The 22,030-nt window shown below is 32.9% G+C and overlaps 2 protein-coding genes across 2 annotated transcripts in view; both read right to left on the bottom strand.

The window, feature by feature from the left end:
* LOC139484759 (solute carrier family 49 member 4 homolog) overlaps positions 1 to 6,397 on the bottom strand; it is a 30,768-nt gene extending 24,371 nt beyond the window's left edge. Inside the window, exons 1-4 of the mRNA XM_071268684.1 lie at positions 6,200 to 6,397; positions 4,799 to 5,178; positions 4,270 to 4,360; positions 3,860 to 4,023 (exon numbers count right to left, since the gene is read on the bottom strand). Of these exons, the coding sequence (XP_071124785.1) occupies positions 3,860 to 4,023; positions 4,270 to 4,360; positions 4,799 to 5,162 (619 nt within the window). The 5' untranslated portion in view covers positions 5,163 to 5,178; positions 6,200 to 6,397. The remainder of the gene's footprint in view (positions 1 to 3,859; positions 4,024 to 4,269; positions 4,361 to 4,798; positions 5,179 to 6,199) is intronic.
* A 3,643-nt stretch (positions 6,398 to 10,040) lies between these two features.
* On the bottom strand, positions 10,041 to 22,030 carry LOC139484758 (solute carrier family 49 member 4 homolog). The gene is made up of 13 exons (XM_071268683.1): positions 21,974 to 22,030; positions 19,666 to 20,036; positions 19,313 to 19,403; positions 18,193 to 18,356; positions 17,522 to 17,579; positions 16,948 to 17,003; positions 16,462 to 16,512; positions 14,369 to 14,498; positions 12,807 to 12,915; positions 12,124 to 12,191; positions 11,742 to 11,860; positions 11,113 to 11,295; positions 10,041 to 10,235 (listed from the first exon to the last, which is right to left on the bottom strand). Exons 2-13 carry the CDS (start codon positions 20,030 to 20,032, stop codon positions 10,108 to 10,110), a joined length of 1,524 nt encoding a protein of 507 aa, XP_071124784.1. The 5' UTR covers positions 20,033 to 20,036; positions 21,974 to 22,030; the 3' UTR covers positions 10,041 to 10,107.

Raw genomic sequence — 22,030 nt, 5'->3', positions numbered from 1 at the left:
CTTGAAGAAGTGTAAGTTGTAAGTGTTCCCTCTATTGGACTATATTGATTATGTATAAAACCAAACGAGCCTAAAGGAAGCTTCAAGAAGTGTATGTTGTAAGTGCTCCCTCTATTGGACTATATTGATTATGTATAAAACCAAACGAGCCTAAAGGAAGCTTCAAGAAGTGTATGTTGTAAGTGCTCCCTCTATTGGACTATATTGATTATGTATAAAACCAAACGAGCCTAAAGGAAGCTTCAAGAAGTGTATGTTGTAAGTGTTCCCTCTATTGGACTATATTGATTATGTATAAAACCAAACGAGCCTAAAGGAAGCTTCAAGAAGTGTAAGTTGTAAGTGTTCCCTCTATTGGACTATATTGATTATGTATAAAACCAAACGAGCCTAAAGGAAGCTTCAAGAAGTGTAAGTTGTAAGTGTTCCCTCTATTGGACTATATTGATTATGTATAAAACCAAACGAGCCTAAAGGAAGCTTCAAGAAGTGTAAGTTGTAAGTGTTCCCTCTATTGGACTATATTGATTATGTATAAAACCAAACGAGCCTAAAGGAAGCTTCAAGAAGTGTAAGTTGTAAGTGTTCCCTCTATTGGACTATATTGATTATGTATAAAACCAAACGAGCCTAAAGGAAGCTTCAAGAAGTGTAAGTTGTAAGTGTTCCCTCTATTGGACTATATTGATTATGTATAAAACCAAACGAGCCTAAAGGAAGCTTCAAGAAGTGTAAGTTGTAAGTGTTCCCTCTATCGGACTATATTGATTATGTATAAAACCAAACGAGCCTAAAGGAAGCTTCAAGAAGTGTAAGTTGTAAGTGTTCCCTCTATTGGACTATATTGATTATGTATAAAACCAAACGAGCCTAAAGGAAGCTTCAAGAAGTGTAAGTTGTAAGTGTTCCCTCTATTGGACTATATTGATTATGTATAAAACCAAACGAGCCTAAAGGAAGCTTCAAGAAGTGTAAGTTGTAAGTGTTCCCTCTATTGGACTATATTGATTATGTATAAAACCAAACGAGCCTAAAGGAAGCTTCAAGAAGTGTAAGTTGTAAGTGTTCCCTCTATTGGACTATATTGATTATGTATAAAACCAAACGAGCCTAAAGGAAGCTTCAAGAAGTGTAAGTTGTAAGTGTTCCCTCTATTGGACTATATTGATTATGTATAAAACCAAACGAGCCTAAAGGAAGCTTCAAGAAGTGTATGTTGTAAGTGCTCCCTCTATTGGACTATATTGATTATGTATAAAACCAAACGAGCCTAAAGGAAGCTTCAAGAAGTGTAAGTTGTAAGTGTTCCCTCTATTGGACTATATTGATTATGTATAAAACCAAACGAGCCTAAAGGAAGCTTCAAGAAGTGTAAGTTGTAAGTGTTCCCTCTATTGGACTATATTGATTATGTATAAAACCAAACGAGCCTAAAGGAAGCTTCAAGAAGTGTAAGTTGTAAGTGTTCCCTCTATTGGACTATATTGATTATGTATAAAACCAAACGAGCCTAAAGGAAGCTTGAAGAAGTGTAAGTTGTAAGTGTTCCCTCTATTGGACTATATTGATTATGTATAAAACCAAACGAGCCTAAAGGAAGCTTCAAGAAGTGTATGTTGTAAGTGTTCCCTCTATTGGACTATATTGATTATGTATAAAACCAAACGAGCCTAAAGGAAGCTTCAAGAAGTGTAAGTTGTAAGTGCTCCCTCTATTGGACTATATTGATTATTTATAAAACCAAACGAGCCTAAAGGAAGCTTCAAGAAGTGTAAGTTGTAAGTGTTCCCTCTATTGGACTATATTGATTATGTATAAAACCAAACGAGCCTAAAGGAAGCTTCAAGAAGTGTATGTTGTAAGTGTTCCCTCTATTGGACTATATTGATTATGTATAAAACCAAACGAGCCTAAAGGAAGCTTCAAGAAGTGTAAGTTGTAAGTGTTCCCTCTATTGGACTATATTGATTATGTATAAAACCAAACGAGCCTAAAGGAAGCTTCAAGAAGTGTAAGTTGTAAGTGTTCCCTCTATTGGACTATATTGATTATGTATAAAACCAAACGAGCCTAAAGGAACTTTCAAGAAGTGTAAGTTGTAAGTGTTCCCTCTATTGGACTATATTGATTATGTATAAAACCAAACGAGCCTAAAGGAAGCTTCAAGAAGTGTATGTTGTAAGTGTTCCCTCTATTGGACTATATTGATTATGTATAAAACCAAACGAGCCTAAAGGAAGCTTGAAGAAGTGTAAGTTGTAAGTGCTCCCTCTATTGGACTATATTGATTATTTATAAAACCAAACGAGCCTAAAGGAAGCTTGAAAAGTGTAAGTTGTAAGTGTTCCCTCTATTGGACTATATTGATTATGTATAAAACCAAACGAGCCTAAAGGAAGCTTCAAGAAGTGTAAGTTGTAAGTGTTCCCTCTATTGGACTATATTGATTATGTATAAAACCAAACGAGCCTAAAGGAAGCTTGAAGAAGTGTATGTTGTAAGTGTTCCCTCTATTGGACTATATTGATTATGTATAAAACCAAACGAGCCTAAAGGAAGCTTCAAGAAGTGTAAGTTGTAAGTGTTCCCTCTATTGGACTATATTGATTATGTATAAAACCAAACGAGCCTAAAGGAAGCTTGAAGAAGTGTAAGTTGTAAGTGTTCCCTCTATTGGACTATATTGATTATGTATAAAACCAAACGAGCCTAAAGGAAGCTTGAAGAAGTGTATGTTGTAAGTGTTCCCTCTATTGGACTATATTGATTATGTATAAAACCAAACGAGCCTAAAGGAAGCTTCAAGAAGTGTAAGTTGTAAGTGTTCCCTCTATTGGACTATATTGATTATGTATAAAACCAAACGAGCCTAAAGGAAGCTTCAAGAAGTGTAAGTTGTAAGTGTTCCCTCTATTGGACTATATTGATTATGTATAAAACCAAACGAGCCTAAAGGAAGCTTCAAGAAGTGTATGTTGTAAGTGTTCCCTCTATTGGACTATATTGATTATGTATAAAACCAAACGAGCCTAAAGGAAGCTTCAAGAAGTGTATGTTGTAAGTGTTCCCTCTATTGGACTATATTGATTATGTATAAAACCAAACGAGCCTAAAGGAAGCTTGAAGAAGTGTATGTTGTAAGTGTTCCCTCTATTGGACTATATTGATTATTTATAAAACCAAACGAGCCTAAAGGAAGCGTTCATGAATTTTTTCGTAAGGGGTTTCTCTATCGGACTTGAATGTGTATTTATAAATCCAATTGAGTCTAGAGAAAGCGTTCATGATGGGTGTGTTGTAAGGGATTCCAGTATCGTACATGCAGCCGTCCGAAATGTGTTTTCTAAGTATTCAGACCACTTCTATCATTATTTTCAATTACTAACTACGATGTACAATTGAAGCCAGTGCATTAATCAGTGATCCAGAATCTCATGCCAATTCTATTCTATTTTAACATGCAGACGATATATAAAAGTTCGGAACAGTCTGCATTAGTTTTGACTAGTGTTAACATGATATATTTAATTGGATCGAAATCAGGTGATTGCGTATTCATAAATATTTTAATTCAAACCTCTGCAGTTTAGGAAGTTTAATAGTACAAAAAGGAGCAGTCTTTAATTCGACATCTTTCCTCCCTTGTTCTAATATAAAAATAAGAGAACGCCTTAATATTCATTTAGATCAATCAATCCAAAATTATTTCCCACCACTATGAAGCAATTACAGCCTATAAAATCCAGTTTCTTGACAACATCAGGGTTCCATCAGTCTATGAAAACCATCCCTGCTGTGATTACATTTTGATTATTATCAATGCATGTCATACTTATTAATTAAAACATTAAAATATTACCTATTATAAAGGAAACTCCAAGTCCTAAATTATTGAATACCAAGTTAATAGCTGTAGCTGTTGTTCTTTCATTGGCAGGAAACCAGAGTGCCGACAAAACAGGTGGACCTCCCATTGCAACAGGTCCTGCCAGTCCATTTAATAACTGTCCAATATTAACAGTCCTAAAATATTGAACTAAAATGGAATATCCGTTACGAGTCTAGTAGGTGTAAGATAATCAGTTTAATCAACAGGACTATATATTTTTTATAACAGACCCACTTATATTCGTCAAACGTTTGCGAACTGTGAAACAGAGTTGAGGTACACAACATAGAACTGCTAATTAAATTATATATTTACCAGCATTAGTTCATTTTCACCATTTAATTCAGAATTAAAACAATATATTTGATATGCATACATACCAGCTGATATAATCAGGATTGTCTGTTATACATCTTACCCCCGCACCAGCTGCTACCAGAAAAGTTGATATCACACAAGCTGGCCTGAGACCTACAAATATTAGTTGTCATACAAAAACAAAATGAATGGTAAACATTAATTTGAGAAAGACACGACGCATCGTCAGGTGAAAATAAAGTTAAGGCAAAAACTAGTATTTTAATGTTTTTTATAACAAGTGTTTCGCTTATCCTTCTTATAAAGACGTTTAAGTAGTTATCAGAAGATGCGGTATGAGTGCCAATGAGAGAACTCTCCATCAAGTCAATATTTATAAAAGAAGACCATTATAGGACAAAGTACGGTCTTCAACACGGTGCCTTGGCTCACACCGAACAGCAAGCTATAAAAGGGCCCCAAAATTACTAGTGTAAAAACATTCAAACGATAAGACACGTTTAAGACTTGTCACATTCACATGTATTGTTTTAAACAAAGAATACAATTCTCTGTTATTTTTTAATATACTAATAAGGGATTTTCATTTACCTTTTACATCAATTATCCATGCAAGTGGAAAGGTAGCAATGAGATAGGCAATTGGTCCCCAGTTGGCAAATAATGCTATATCACCATCCGTCCAACCAAACGCCTCCTCGCTGGCCTCTGCTATCGGGCCCCAGGTATTCCATATCCCACCTTGCGCAAATGCAATCAATGAGAAAACAACCAGAATATACCATCGTCTCTTGTATAATTTTGTTTCATGTACGAATTTGTCGCCTGTGTCTTTTAGTATATCATCGTCTGATGTGTTGTTAGAAGTGTTGATAACAATGGCTTGATTCGGATATATTGAATCGTAAACCGTGCTTTTGTCGTCCTTAAGCAATGGCTCTCGATCGGCTTCCATTCTTGAAAGCTGTCAGCTAAAATAAAGCAAATACATAAAAATGTTTCATAAACAAGTCATGTTGAAGCATCATTCTATTTTTTTATGGCAGGATGCTGTCTTTACCATGTTTAATTGTACCTCTATTCAGCTGTACAAATGTAAGTACAAACCCCACATCCTCGGTAGAATGGGGACAAGGCAAGATGCAAAATCGGAAAATAGGAAAGAAAAAATCGATTAATGAAAATTGTACAAAATAAAATCCTTTAAAATCTCGAAACTATAAACGGCATATCTGTCAGACAAAGGGGGTAAAATGACAATAAATGTTTAGACTATGCATTCGAATATAAAATTGATTTACAAATAATTGCGTCTATTGATGTAAAAAAAAAAGCACATACAAATAAATAGCTGTATTTTAACTCGTTGTGTTACTTTATTTTTTATCTGTTACTTTTATTAATCAAAATGCCCACACCTGGCAGACAATTAATGCATGGAATAAAGTCATGAAAGCATTTAATGATTATATGTTTGTGTATAAAATTTATCGTAATGGGCTACATTAGATATTTGATCATTATATTTGTGATATATTTACTTTTATCTGTGATAAGTTGTAAAGGGGTCATTGGGGAGAAATTGTTGTGTGTTTGGTTGTATATAATTGTGTAACTTAATTACTAGTGTCACCCTCTAAGAAACTTTATAATTTATTTACTTACTTTCTTACATTTGACAGGTGTATTGCTTTGGTACAGTGACTTTTAAATGTGTAAAATGTAAAAGTAAATTAAAATATTTAGCAGTTTCCAATTGTATTGGTTAAAGGGGGCGTAAGGCCATCTCTCCCTACAACCTATACTGAGCATTAAAACGGGTATTTGGACGAAGATGAATGGACAATGTCTAGTGTGTACTATAGATATCATAATGTTGATAGCATTGTTAATTTTAACGGTATGTAAAAAATTGTAAACAAATCATGTGACTCCCCCCCCCCCCCCCCCCAATGGCAATGAATCATGTTATAAATAATAATTTTGCCATACCTTGTTTTTGTTGATTTGTTCATCCAGGTGAAATCATAACATAAAACATACGTGCACTTGTATGTCCGAAATACTTATGTATTCATTTGTGGACATCTGACAGGGTCGATAAAATTGAGTAACCCTTGTGACAGTTGTATTTAAATGTAAACATAACTGACCTACTTATAATAATGAAAGTATAGTTTAAATAACGGAACATTAACGGTAAATGATATTCCGGAATAGCAATACATATAATTTATATATCCGAACTACCTATGTTTGACTTCTTTGTATTTGATTAAAAAACATTTATAGCGGATTATAGTTATACATCATTCTCATTCTGCAAAATATCTTAGTCAGTCTGAGCTCGTAAAAACCATCATAAAATTAGAATAGAGGGGTAGCATAAGAGGTTCATCATTTCATCATTTGTAATATCGAATGGATAAGAGCATGCACCACATAAAATTTAAAATAAGTTAAACAATTAAAGAATATTTACCTAACAATATAAATCGCAAAAAACGCGAAAACGAACATGAAACTGTCGTTTTTGCCCCAGAAAAATATTGATAGTCCATTCTAAATTTTAATCTATGCATTTTACCCTTATATTCAATTTTAGTCATGCAATGCAAGGTAGCCTTGTTTGCTGACTAAACGGGGGAAATAAACTTTATATAAGATGCCCTAAAGATCATTCACCAAAAATTTGGTTGGAATTGGTTAAGTAATTTCAGAGAAGCCTAGAGATCTTTGAATAAGAATATCACGGACAAAATATTCGTGAATAGTGCAATTTAAATCGATGTCTCCTTATTGTGTGCTATAAGGACAATAATATTCTGTCTGCCATCTTCCCAAGTATTTTTTGGAGTGTTCTACCTCTCTAAATTATAGGTTGCAATTTGTAAATATTTGAACAGCTGTATCACAAACCACGCCTCTTTTGGGGAGATATATGATATTCATAGATATTTTGTTTTGTTTACCTTCTGGTTCCAAGATACGATCTATATGTTTCATTTCTAATATATAGACACATAAATTTAAAATGTTACCAGCATATCTGTCAAAATGAAAGCTGTGGAAGACGCAAAGTGAAGAGAGGTGTAGTATAGATTGTTAGTATGATGCCTCGTTCACACGTACATTAATTCGAATTGAAATCGAATCGAATGTGAATCAAATTCGCTATAATCGCGTTCATACATTTCTCTTTTTTCAATTCGAATCGAATTCGATTTGGTTAATTCGCATTATCCAATATGCATTAGAAATGCGTTTTCGTTAATTCGAATTAAACGGTGGTATGGACACTTTCTAAATTGTAATTCGAATCAAATTATAATTAATTAATTGAGAATGCGAATTAAAATTTAACGTCGTTAGGACAGTAAAGAGAATTTGAAAAAAAATGGTGAAATTAGGGGGAAGGTAATTCAAATCTTGACATCCTTCATCTGGAGCATTGTTGCCATTGTAAGTATTTCTCTATTAGGGTTTTCTAGATATAAGATGCATTTCACCCTTTAGTTCTTTTTCTATCAATGGCGGTAATGTTTGTTGACTTACTGGGAGAAAAAAAACACAGACTTTACTCTAGGTAACCATATGATCATTAACCTCAGATAACATTAGATCAAAAGCTTAATTCATCAGACACGATGTGTGAAAAAGTTTACGACGGGCGAATGACGAAGTAAGGATACAAATTGACGGCAAAAGCTCACCAAGCCCCAAACGCCTATGAAATTGCTGACGATGTTTATGTAATTTGTGGTATTGTTAACCCTGTATTATCCTTGATTATCAGATGGAGAGGGTCAGTTGTAGAGTTGTCACATATTTAAAGAAGAAAATATAAAAACATTTGGCTTCATAATACGTATTTATGATCCTATATCATTGACAAGAAATAAGCTAATCATCTGCAAAGTATCCCCTCTGCATGCCACCATAAAACATATTCTGTGTTCTAAACAAAAACGACGAGAAAACGGGTATCACTCTACTAGTGAAAGTGTTATTCATATTAAGCCTTGTTGGTGAAAGATATAGGTCACTGGATACAGGACACTTGAAATACAGAAGCATCATCAAACCCATGGTTTGTAGATCTTACGTTCATACCCTAGCTTGCAGACGTTTAGTCTTATTTCCTTGCAAGATCTTAATTTTCTCCTTGTAACAATACACCAAGTATCCTGAGAAATGTTTAAAACAGACAATTTCTGTTGACATATTTAAAACAATTCAGCTGTGTCTCTCACATATCTTATACATGTTATAGTCTGTTAGAAGGATAACATACACCCCTTTTATAATTGTTTTTGGCATAAAAACTCTTCGGCTGTATACACCACGTGTGCTTCACAGAGAAGTCAGGACAATCCACCTTAAATACCTTCATTTATAGATATAACCATTTTATATATTATAACAGAATAACAAAGGATATGTGGTATCCATCCATAACACAAAATCAGTACATGCACAGTAAAAAAGAACACACGTAAACTATTCTTTCAGTTTGTACGAACATTGTTGAATTATTATGCATAAAAAAAAACGATTACACCAAATACAAACTGTTTAAAGATTTTAATACGTAAATTCCAAATGTTTAACCAGATTATAAAAATGGATGTTACCAAAGATTCTATTAGAGGTCAAACTGGCTATTTTATTTTGGACACAAACTAATTCACTTTGGTTATTGTCCATCAATCCAAAATTGACAACAACAAAAAACAGAATTCGAGCACCACTGATAAAAATTAAGCCTCTCCTGTAACAAAATATAAGACTCGTACGTTTTCAATAAATACTTCTATAAAAAAGAATTTAAATGTTCATCATCATGCAAAAAGTTGTATATGGTGATTAGTGAGGGAAGAGATCTTTCAAAACAAATACTTTTTATGGAAAATGATATTGATATGCCCAGAACTTATTTTCATTGTACATCTATAAATATGTGAAAATATAATTCAATAGACATAATATCACTGAACCTTCTGTCGCGCATGCCTCGGCTATTGGTAAGGTTACTTTTGCTACACAGTTTTGTTTCTATGTACTATTTTGTAGACTGTTTGTCTTTGTATCGTAGTTTTGTCTGGCTATCTTCCACTCATTGGTTTTAATTGCTCCTTTGGCCATTTTTTATTTATTTCTACAAACTCCTCCCAAATCATTTGTAATTGCGATGGTCATTTTATTTCCTCACAATATCATAAGGTATTAGTTACAGACCGTGTTTTTTTTATGTAAACAAATAGTGTTGTTCTTGTCGTTGCATTTTTTTACTTTATATGTCTAAGGCACGGTCATAAGTGTTACATTTCAGAGTTTTGCCTTGGTTCACTTGTCAAAGAAGCCTAGGTGTATCTTCAACTTGCAAAAATTCCATCCTCCTTTCTTTGTTGATGATTTATCACTAAATTCGACTTATCACTGGATATTCACAGATCTGAGCATTGCGATGACTGCCACTAATGCATGGCACCGGCAATGGTTATCCTTTCAAAGACCATAAATAAAGTCTTGGTTATAAATATTATAAGTGCTGCTCAATTTCTAGATTTACTTTTATAAATGTTTTGTGTAATTTTGGGTTTGGTTTTTTTTGGAATGATAACTTGGTTTTCTGACCTTTTATTTTTATGTGTTTTGCCCCCTTTGTCTTCTTTATATCTGTCATATACATATATTGTACTTTCTGTTAACTAGGTAAAATGGCTGCTACCAACCATGCTATAAAGTTTTGTTTATTTCATTGTGCATAGCTGATCGGTTAAAATGTAGGTATATTTTTTTATATTTTTCTGATGGAATAATCAAGAAATAATTAAGGTCTAATTTCTTAATTAATACTGAAATTATGAATGAGTGGACAATGTTGATGAAGTGATAATTTAGTTTGAATCTACATTAATCTCAGTTTCGTCTATCTCAAGTCGGTTGTAATTTTCCTTAAGAAACACCAGGACAGGTAAACAGGCTGCAATAGCTCCTAACAGGCACCAGTTCTCCCACTTTGTCCCTGTAAAAGATATTTAGTTACTTTGTTCTCATCATTCTTTTCGACAAGTTTAGGTAAGCTCAAAAATACAATTTGTCATTTTCTTCTGTTTCTTACATCAAAAATCTTCTGATTGCCAGTTACAATGATACTTTCCTGTCCATGCGCAGATGAAGTACTCCTTTGAAATACTTTGAGGTTTCTAAATGACCAGGAAAATACCCAGAATAACATGACAACAAAACAAGTCCAAATTCATTTTTCATGCATTACAGTCATTGTATCCTAATGTCTTTTTAAGTTTTTTATGTATAAATTCCATGTAAATAAATCTGTTTGAATGTTTATGCTTATCCAGAATGTAATTTCTTTTAAATAAAGCAATCTGTGTAGATTTTAGTACATATAAAGGCATTATTGGTATCAGCTGGCTTCAAATTTTGTACGACTGATGCGCATTTTTTTGGGGCAAAACTCTCTAGTGATGCTCGAATATAGAAGTTTAAATGTTAAATAAAAGAGGGAAGAAAGATACCAGAGGGACAGTCAAATTCATAAATCGAAAATAAACTGACAACGCCATGGCTAAAAATGAAAAAAGACAAACGGACAAACAATTGTTATAGTACACATGACACAACATAGAAAACTAAAGAATAAACAACACGAACCCCACCAAAACATAGGGGTGATCTCAGGTATAAAGTACAAAGTGAATTTCCGAAAGTTTTTGCTAAGTACGCCTAAGGTTATATTTTCATGGGATAGGCATTTGTATGTTTTCTTAGTTTGACAGTGTGTACATGTATTTTTCGGTCTTTTGATATACTTTCCTCACTGGCTAATAGATTTAAAAATTGTTATCATTTGAGAGTATCGGTAAATTTTAGGCACTTACCAATATGTGGCACCATCTGTACAACTAAGAATATTAAACCTCCTATGTTGTTAACTAACGTTAATACTAAATTGGTAGCGCCCTCTGCTACAGGATAGGTAGCCTCGCAGGCCATCTCAAAATACAACGGAGACGTGGATCCAAGAAACATGGATAGCAGTATGATAGACATATACAACTGGACTGAAAATGAAATGATAAATATATTTGTTGGTGATCTTAGGTCGTATATAACACGCTTATTTTGTATATCCATAACAGCCGTCTTAATGATTGTTTTATATTGTCCGGCAAAATTTGTTCTCTTTCATTCATTTTGCTGTAGCACAGTTATTGAATAACGAAATATAAAACGTGTACGTGTACTATGGTAACTGGATATGTCCATATGCATTGTTAGGAACCTAAATTGAATGTTATCTTCCCTGGTACTACGTGTCCTACTGTCCACCTTTTCATGTTTGTTTTTCAAAGATAAATACTGGTTTTTGATTATAGTGTATCTTCTTTTTGGATTACGCCTAGATTTATAGAAATGCTGTATTCTTGCTACAAATAGCATTAACAGTAAACTGAGATCTTACTCGTCTATTTGGCTACATTTGATAAATACTTTTATTGTATGTTACCTGTAGATGAATGGATGGTTCCCAAAAGTAAGAAGGTAAACCATACTAGACTGCCACAACCACCAATATATAAGATAAGCAGGAATAGACGCATATGTTTGGCAAAGACGTCTGCAAATCTACAATATGCATTTAAAAAATGATCCAAAAAAATGAATTACACAAAAATGTAAGCAGAAAAATAATTGGAATATGTCTTTTAAAGGTCAAGCCTTTGTTAATGACAAACATAATCTCTGTGACTTTATTCATAAAATAGAAAGAAAAACTCACCCGTCGAGATGTGATACTCTGTATATGTATCTTCAAGTAATATCAAATCAGTTAGTTTATATGAATTAAGTGAAATAATCAACTGAAACCGAGTATATAATAGACGTACTTAGCGACAGCCAGTGTTATAATGCATCCTGCTACTAATGAATAAAATCCTAGCCATCCTGCTTCATCCTAAAAATAATAATATAATTCAATTATTAAAATAACTTGGCATTATTAAAATAATGCTCAGAAGAAAACTTTTGTCTAATCATGAAAAAAAAAATATCAGAAAAATTCAAGCTCGTCAATATCAACCAACGAAACGAAAGGAAAACAACTGGCGTTTTCTGAAATCACTTACAATGTCACTGATTTAATATGCTTAATCAGATTCTTCTCATAGATTTGTTTTTGTGCGGCTGTTTCGGTATGTTGGTCAAGTATAGACCATTATACAATCCATCATGGAAACAGATTGTTTTGTTAAACTATTAGAATTAATATTTTGAACATTTGGAATTTAAAAGGAATCTTGTGTCCTATAAGTTTACCGATTTCATTTAATTTTTATCGTTCTTGATAGCATATTAGTTTCCTAGATTAATTTGATGCATGATAAGGAAGCATTCATACCATGAAAACATAATTATAATATTTCTATTTGCTCAAATTTTTATCAACAGGAATTTCTATACAATGCACCTTTGTGACATCGTATAGCAATTTCGCCTGCACTAGATCCAGGGGTATAGCACTCGGCTAAGGACGCTACAGAAAACTACACTCCTCGTCTAGTTCATATACCTCAGATATCCCATGAGGCTTCAGTATGACATCAAGGACACTCTGCCAGCAGTTATAAACTCCTAAAGACACCCCATACGTAAGACAGATCATCCAAAATTTAACGTTTCTATTATAATAAACAAAAACAAATTTAATAGAAGAGACTTCAGAAATTTTCATTTATTTAATCTCATTTATCTGTTTATCTTTTTTGTAACTAGTGAGTGTTTTGAAGAGGCGCGTATTGTTTATTTATTTGTAATCCTGGTACACCTATGATGAGTTTTTTCTTTTTAATTTCTACGTTTCTTTCAGCAGATATCCTAATGCAAATTGAGCAAAAACTAGTGCAAGAAGTATGGCATTTTCACGGCATAAGGATGTTCTTTTGTGTACCATACTGTGGTGACTGAAATTGTTGTTGTGATGTGATATGTTTTATGCGGTCAATATAAGTTTTGAGCTATTTCTGAACATGCAGATGTATTTATTTACAGTAGAAATGATAACTTCCGGTTAGTTTTTACAATTTATCCTTACCTTACAACTTTATTTGATCACTCAGACACAAATATATAAGTGTACGTAACAAGAGGAATACAATATTTACATGTATACAAACAATACAACACAATGGTGGGTATAACCAAGGAATACACATAAAAAATACATTTTTAAACAATCATTTTACAAAATGTTCTTAAGTTTACTAATAAAAAAGAAACTTAAAGTTTTCATTTTTCATAACAATGATGAAAATATAAGGTTTCTATGAAAAATATTATGGTATTTGTGTTCAATGATGAATATAAATCCAGAAAAATGCTAGCTACGGACACTTAGATTGTATATTTACGTATATGTTGGACAAACTCAACAATTGATGGCTTGACGAATTATGTAAAGAGCTTTTATTTCAAATTTTTCCGAATACTTCGTTTTTAATGCGATTCAACTTCGTATTTGATTTGGCCTTCTGATTCAGTCCAATAAAGACAAACACTGACCTGGCGTACAAAATCATATGTTTGGGTCAATGACACTGCTGGTGGACGTTTCATCTGCAAGGATATCACTATCCTAGTTGATTTGACATATCTTTAGTTCGTTAATTTTCTATGTATTTACTGTTTATAAAGTGTGGAATTATTCGAAATATTTAATTATTCAACCCCTAGGCATATATAGCTTTAGTCGTATTTTGCACAACCTGTTGTTTTTAATGCTCTGCAACTTCGTATTTTATTTGACTTTCTACATGCTTTGATAAGAGTGCAGCTAATGTATCTAAAGTAAACATAACGCGCGACAGGCGTACCAAATTATGTGTATGGTAGCTTTGATAAGTTTGTATTTAAAAAATACCAGAACAACAGTAATATACCGCTGTTCGAAAGTCATAAATCGATCGAGAGAAAACAAATCTGGGTAACACAATAAAAACATAAAAAAAAGTATCAAAGTCATAAACATTGAGAAGAATGCCTATGTTGGCACAATTTTGACATCGAAAACTACAGTTACAGTTAAAATGGTATTTTTATTTCATTAGTAATCAAAATACATTGTATAAGTGTTACCTCATTAATTGCTTTACTCCTTCTTTAAAATCTACCCTCTCTACAGAAGCTGATACAGTTGGTGGTAGCTTGGGTTTATCTGGGAAATATATAATCAAAAGCACCAACGCCAACACGGACATGCCACATTCTGTTGGACACAATGGTCATTTGATTAAAATCAACTTAAACAACAGTATCATTCAAATCAAAAGGAAAATAATAAAAAAAAACTGTTGGTATTGTATGTTAAAAATACTAAAAATGAACAATATGTGTTGAACACTGTACACAATTTACAAAATGATTAGAGTATAAGGTTTTCGATAATCGTTCTGACTAGCATCGATCAAATATCGCCGAGGTCAGCTAAAAAAGAGAACTTGAATTAAGTTTAACGAAAGGGATTAATGCATTACGAACAAATCTACGCTCATGATACTCTCATTTGAAACCTTTCGTCGAAATTAAGGATTATCAGTGCTCTTCACTTACTTTCTTTGTCTGGCCTTTTTATTTGTATTAATTCGAGTGTCACTGAGCGAAACGTGCATCTTGCGTACAAAATTTTAAGCCTGATATTATCAGATTATTACATGGCATTTTTCATATCGCATGTATTATCAGCCCTAGGTTCAATATCAGCCCAAGAGCCGCATGGCTCGAGGGCTGATATTGACCGAGGGCTGATAATACATGCGATATGAAAAATGACATGTTATAATCTTTTTATCATATGCTTCAACAGTAGAGAAAAATAACAGATTCATATATTGATCCTTCTACGTGGTTCCCGAAAAGATCTTGAAAGAGTAAAAAGTTCACGGACGTCGGACCCAAAATTTGATACATTCAATAAGAAATCTTTCTATCATATGCCTCAACAGAGAGAAAAAAAACACATTTTAATATGGACGAATCGACAAAACAATAATTATACAATATACATAATGAAAATTGTTTGGAAAAGTCAACTTTTTTTAAAGTAACTTTCTAAATTATGTTTCAGAAAGACTGGACTTAAAAAATGCATTTATTTAATTTTTTTTTTTTTAATTTAATTTAATTATTTTACACAATATACTTTCCAGTATTCATATAATTGTTTTGTACACTACTTTGTAATGTTTTTCACTGAAAACGTAGCATTAAGGTGTATTTTCCGGAATTTGCCGAGTATCACCGGAATGCCATGTGATAACGTTACGGAAAGGCATGTGATAACAATCGAAGCATGTGATAAACTTTTCATATCAGCCCGCTAAGCACCAATTCGAAAAATATAGAAAATACTTTAATTTAATGCTATTATCATACGGTAAAAATCATATGTTATTAAGTCTAAGTATATGATAAACATGTATATATATATATATATATGATGATTTGATACAACAATTGTAAATCTGATATCTTTGATGATTTGATATAACAATTGTAAGCCGGATATCTATGATGATTTGATATAACAATTTTAAACCGGATATCTATGATGATTTGATATAACAATTGTAAGCCGGATATCTATGATGATTTGATATAACAATTGTAAGCTTGATATCTATGATAGTTTGATAGGAAGTCATCGCTTCTGGATATCATTTAAAATGAGTAATAGTAGACACTGGGTTTTTTAATGACTTTACCCAAGAAGATAAAACCACAATTTTACATAACGTTACAACATATTGGACGGAGTCAAATAAAAAGAAAACAGGTCGAACAGACTACTCTACGAGCCAGATCTATGTTATGGCTGAGACATCATCACAAAATCAATTTATTTAATAACTAAAAGTTAAGTGACTATGTTTATCAAATCTTCGCTGTTCTAATGAAGGATAATACATATAGATATGGTTGATCATAGTTAGGTCTGTTTCATATGTTGAACTCAAAAATGATGATAAAGACTATAGTTGGGAATCAAAAGAAAGTATTTCCATGTAGCTTCTGTATTAAAGTTCGTTCTGAGTGGTAAACGGTCGTCATCTTTTTATCCGTAATTTTTTTTTATATCTGCCGTAGTCACAATTCTGCGAAAGTTCGAACGCGTATTTTTCAATGTTTTCAAATAAATTGGAAGAGAATAACAATATATATCATTTACTCACCCCAATACATAAGTTTCATTATTTCTTGTCGCTCTTGAACTATTCTTGATCCTGAAGAGAAAAAAACTGACTTTAGCAGATTATCCTGTCAGGCTACTTTATAGAGAGTTGTCCTAGATTACTTCAAATATCACAGTAAAATACATTTTCAGACAAAATATTAGCAGGGGAATAAACCATAAACTAACAGACAAACTACGTATTAAAGAAAGATAAACCTCAACAAATGTGTATGAACGAACTAAATTTATGAAATTACAATATTTTGAAGACATATTTAAAAAGTTCATTGTTTGTGTCTAATGTCATTCTTCGTGTGATAATTATAACTAACCATTCGTGATAATTATAACAAACCATTCGTGATGCTTACATTTATCATGTGATAATTATAACTAACCATTCGTGATGCTTACATTTATCATGTGATAATTATAACTAACCATTCGTGATGCTTACATTTATCATGTGATAATTATAACTAACCATTCTTGATGCTTACGTTGAAAAAAGATCTGTGATGCTTGATACTCATGATATTACTGAAAGGTAAAATAAAAACATTTCATACGACAATCGAGCAGAAAAAATAGATGCATTGTGGGATAGCTTATAAAATGAGACTCCGTCCCATGCAAAGATTAAAAATAAATCGGACCAAAACAAATGGGATCAGTGGTGGATCTAGAAATTTTCATAAGTGGGGGCCCACTGATTGCCTAAGAGGACGCCCGCTCCGGTAATGCTTCAGTGATTCCCTATATAAGGAACCAGAAAAGGAGGCGGGCCAAAAAAATAATTTCTTAAATAATGAGTAGGGAAATTATGAGTAGAAACAGATACACATGTGAACAATAATGTGCTGGTAGGACGGCGCCCATGTCCATGTCAATCCAAATTAAACCCCAAAAATAATTGAGATGAAATTGAGATTAAAAATTGAAAAAAGAGGTGCATATAAGTATATCATGTGAGTACGATTCTGGGAAAATATCACTAATGCAAACACAATTATATGGCCAGAGATAATGTTAGATATAATATTATGAAGTAGATTTACCTTGAATTATAAGCTGTAGCATTACCAGTGTCTTGTTTGTCAGGCACAAAGTATGGTCCTATGAATAAACATATATTTCCAATAAAATACCAAACATTATTGATCATTATAAAATATAGGTTGTTTATATTCCTTCGAATAAGCTTTAACTGTTGGAGTTTTTCAGAATTATTTCAATTCACTTTTGATTCTGGAGAGGTTACATAATGTTTTATATTACAAAGCATAATTTTGAAGCAGTATCGTCTTCGCGATACATAAAGATAGAGCTATATCTTTAACTATCATGTATATATGCAAGGTTTATGTTGAAAATTCACACATGTTCTTTCTTTACGCCGTAACACCATGTAACTGGATTGTTTAATACTAATTGGTTCGTTTGGCTCAGTCCTTACTCTTCTATATTGTGTTTTGTGTAATATTATTTGTGTTCTGATCGTTTTTCGTGTAATTTTTTTCATGGCCTTGTCAATTTGTTTTCAACTTATGATAGAAATAAGAAAATGTAGTATGAGTGCCAATGAGACAACTTTCCATCCAAGTCACAATGTATAAAAAGAAAACAATCATAAGTCAAAGTACGTCCTTCAATAACCTTGGTTCACTCCGAACAGCAAGTACCTCTATTCCGCTTTGCTTTTGTATTGTCTAATGACATGTCTGCTTACCTATGATAAACGATATTCCGACTCCAAGACTGTTTAATATGGAGCTGATAGCTGTTGCTGTTGTTCGTTCGTTTACAGGAAACCAGCGAGCAGAGAGTGCAGGTGGGACTCCCATGGCAACGGGACCAGCTAAACCATTCAGTAGCTGTCCAATGTTGACTGTCCTTAACCCAGCAAAATTTGCGATATTCTTTTAAATTGTTACCGACAGTAATTTTTACTTCGAAATTAAACTATAATTTTATAGATAATTCGACGTAATATGATCAATGATATGTTTCTCAAATTTCGATAAGTTTTCTCTAGCTTTCTGATTCTAACAAATTGAATAAAACAAATACACTGGAAAGAAACGACATGTTTACTTCCATGTCAACTCGGACTTCTCTTGAACTGAATTTTAATGTGCATATTGTTATGCGTTTACTTTTCTACATTGGCTAGATGTATAGGGGGAGGGTTGAGATCTCATAAACATGTTTAACCTCGCCGCAACTTTGCGCCTGTCCCAAGTCAGGAGCCTCTGGCCTTTGTTAGTCTTGTATGGATTTTAATTTTAGTTTCTTGTGTATAATTCGGAGTTACGTATGACGTCCATTATCACTGTACTAGTATACATATTTTTAAGGGGCTAGCTGAAGGACGCCTACGGGTGCGGGAGTTTCTCGCTACATTGAAGACCCGTTGGTGGCCTTCGGCTGTTGTCTGCTCTATGATCGAATTGTTGTCGCTTCGACCCATTCTCCACTTCCTTTCTCAATTTTATTCCAGTGGATTTGTTTCACTATATATTGACTTGTTATATATGTTACAAGTAATATAACAAAATATAATATGCACCACGAATATAATGCTACAATGAGTTTTTGATTGGTTTCATTAAAAGCCTAATTTTAAAACACCAGAAAACTTGAATATGAAAAAAAACATTGTGTTTACATACAAAATTCCAAAAAAACAAAACTAAAGTACGAAAATATGAAAATATGAAAATATGATACAAACAACGATAAAAAAAAAAATGATAAATAAGTATATTAAACAATTGTTAGTGCATTGTATACGACACGTATGTCCGATCTAAACTATGTGCTAATAAGCACCAATAAATTGTCTTTACCATTTGATATAATCTGGATTATCAGTAATACATCGTACGCCAGCTCCAGTGGCTACCATTACTGCTGCTATCAATGTAGCAGATCTTAGCCCTGTAACAGATCAATATCTAAGAAAATTATGAATACTAGTACTGTATTAATAATGACATCATGTAAAATGAGTTTTCTGGGTTGACCTCTTTTATTTTCAATCATAGTTACATTGTATATTACATGTTCTACTGTTTTAAGCAACTTCTCTTTCGATACTCTCTAAAATAGTAATCAAACTTATATCTTTGCGTCAAAATTTAATACTAATAAAGGGATCAAATGGGTAAAACACCTTTCGTGTCAAAAAAACAGTAAGTACCTTTCGTGTCAATAAGCCAGGCGAATGGAAAAGTTGCAATCAAATAGGCAATAGGTCCCCAGTTAGCAAACAAGGCTATATCACCATCGGTCCAGTCGAAAGCTTCTTCGCTAGACGCCGCAATGGGTCCCCATGTGTTCCACAGTCCTCCTTGCATCATAGCAACAAAAGAGAATACCAACAAAACATACCAGCGTCGTTTGTAAACCTTTGTCTCCTGTGTTTGACTTTTTGTTTTGTTGACAACAGTGACATCTGGTATTCCATCGTCATTGACAACAACAGATACCTCCTGATGAGCATAAACCGAATCAGCCACGGTTTGATTTTCATCGTGCTGGACCAAGGACTCTTTCTGGATGTCCATTATGCTAATAATAAAAAGTAAGATATCAAAAAACGAAGGGTACCAAATTTCAATTACTATTTAGATCAGATTATTCTGTATTAAGGGCGCATATCGGACTTATTATATATAGAAAGAAATCAAAGGCTTTGTAAGAAATGTACTCTAAATCTGGTTGAAGATGAACAACATTTTATAACTAGTTGTCCAGCATACAAAAATGATAGGGAGATATTTTTCGAGGAGATAAACTGTATTTGTCCTAATTTTATACATCTTTCAAATGAGGCAAAATTTGTTTGGTTATTTACTAATGAAAATTTGTCTATACTTAAATATTTAGGGAGCTATATTATTACATGTCTAGAAGTTAGACGAAATGTTAATTAATGTATGTAATAACAATGATAATTGTAATGATTTTATGGTTCTCATCCTGCCTGGAACTTAATGTATTTGATTTTTATAGAATGAAGATAATAACACCTATCTGAACTTTTTTAATGTTTCCTTTTATTATATAAAAATGTTTTTCTGTTACAAATCATGATGTATTGTTCTATGTGTACATGTTATGCTGCCCATCAAGGGCCCTTGATTGGAATAATAAAATATTCTTATTCTTATTCTATATTCTATCGGTGAAACAGCAATTTCCAATCTTTTTGAACGGTTTAAACAGGCCGGGATCGATGTTTAATATTTCAAAAATCTTCTAAAATAATTGGCCTATAATCGCCATTTATAGCGTTTTAACTTTAGAACTATTATTGACGAAAACTAAGAAACAAAGTAGAACACATGTTAAAAACAAAACTCAGTTAATGGACTTATCCTTCGACTGTTTAGAAAAACACTACCGGCAGCGTGAATCAATATAATGACAAATAATGACAGTATTGATCAATGTCTAATACCTGATACTATCATTATAAGTTATAATTTTGATCTAGTTTCAGAGGAAAAAGTCAAAAGCTTCAATAACTCCTCATAAGGTCAATTGACCATTTTGATCATGTTGATTTAATTTGTAGATTTTAATTTGCTGAACATTATTGCTGTTTACAGTTTATCGTCTGAAAATTCAGGACAGATAGATTTTGACTTGCTGAACAATTTTACCAAACGTCAGATTTGTTCTATTAAGTTTGGTTGTAGAGATATAAGCCAAAATCTACATTTTATCACTATGTTTATTTTTAGCCATGACGGCCATTTTGTTGGTTGGCCGGGTCATCGGACACATTTTTAAAACCAGATTCCCCAATGATGATTGTGGCCAAGTTTGGTAAATTTTGCCCAGTAGTTTCAGAGGAGAAGATTTTTATAAAAGTTAACAGACGACGACGAACGACGGACGCCAAGTGATGAGAAAAATTCACTTGGCCTTTTGGGCCATGTGAGCTAAAAAAAAATGCAAACTGTCTGTGATTATTCTGTCAATGTGAACGCATGTGTGTGTTGATGCAATTATGTGAGAAATCCTTTAGTTCCAATCTCTGATTTTACCGATTGTTTAATTCTTGTTCCCGATAGTTATATTTTAATATGGTTTCCAATAGCAGGGGACGTCTAATAACGTTGCATACAGAGTTGCTCTTTTTAGGGTTCGTGTTATCGTGTAATTCCCTCAGAATTTGTTGTTACCTTAATTTGTTTCTTTTTAATCGATTTACAAGATACAACACCACACCCGTACTGCCAAACTTAGTTTGACTTGGGAGCATTAAGGAAGAAAAATGGACGATTCCGGCAACTCGGGTTCGATCTCTGGATTGTTAGGCTCTAGTATCCAATATACATATGATATCCATATTGTTATCAACGGATCTGTTTAATAGTTACAAATACATTTTATTATTTTACTTATTGAATATTTTGAAGATGCTGAGATTACTATAAAGATTTCAAGGGCAAAACGATATATACAAAATGTAATGTATAAGCATAATACAACATTACCTTTACAAAAGTTGATCAAGTTAACTCATTTTGTTTTGTGAAATGCCCAGCCGTTTT

Source organism: Mytilus edulis, chromosome 8 (genome assembly GCF_963676685.1).
Source record: "Mytilus edulis chromosome 8, xbMytEdul2.2, whole genome shotgun sequence".
NCBI classification, from domain to species: Eukaryota; Metazoa; Mollusca; class Bivalvia; order Mytilida; family Mytilidae; genus Mytilus; species Mytilus edulis.
This window is presented reverse-complemented; position numbering and strand designations above follow the sequence as displayed.

What these genes read in the sequence shown, in the direction of transcription:
- LOC139484758 (XM_071268683.1), bottom strand. Translation starts at nt 20,032, where the DNA reads ATGGACATCCAGAAAGAGTCCTTGGTCCAGCACGATGAAAATCAAACC. An exon ending in AGCCTCATGGGATATCTGAG is followed by an intron (nt 12,192 to 12,806) that starts GTATATGAACTA and finishes TATTATTTTTAG; the next exon opens with GATGAAGCAGGATGGCTAGG. An exon ending in ATAACACTGGCTGTCGCTAA is followed by an intron (nt 11,861 to 12,123) that starts GTACGTCTATTA and finishes TGCATATTGTAG; the next exon opens with ATTTGCAGACGTCTTTGCCA.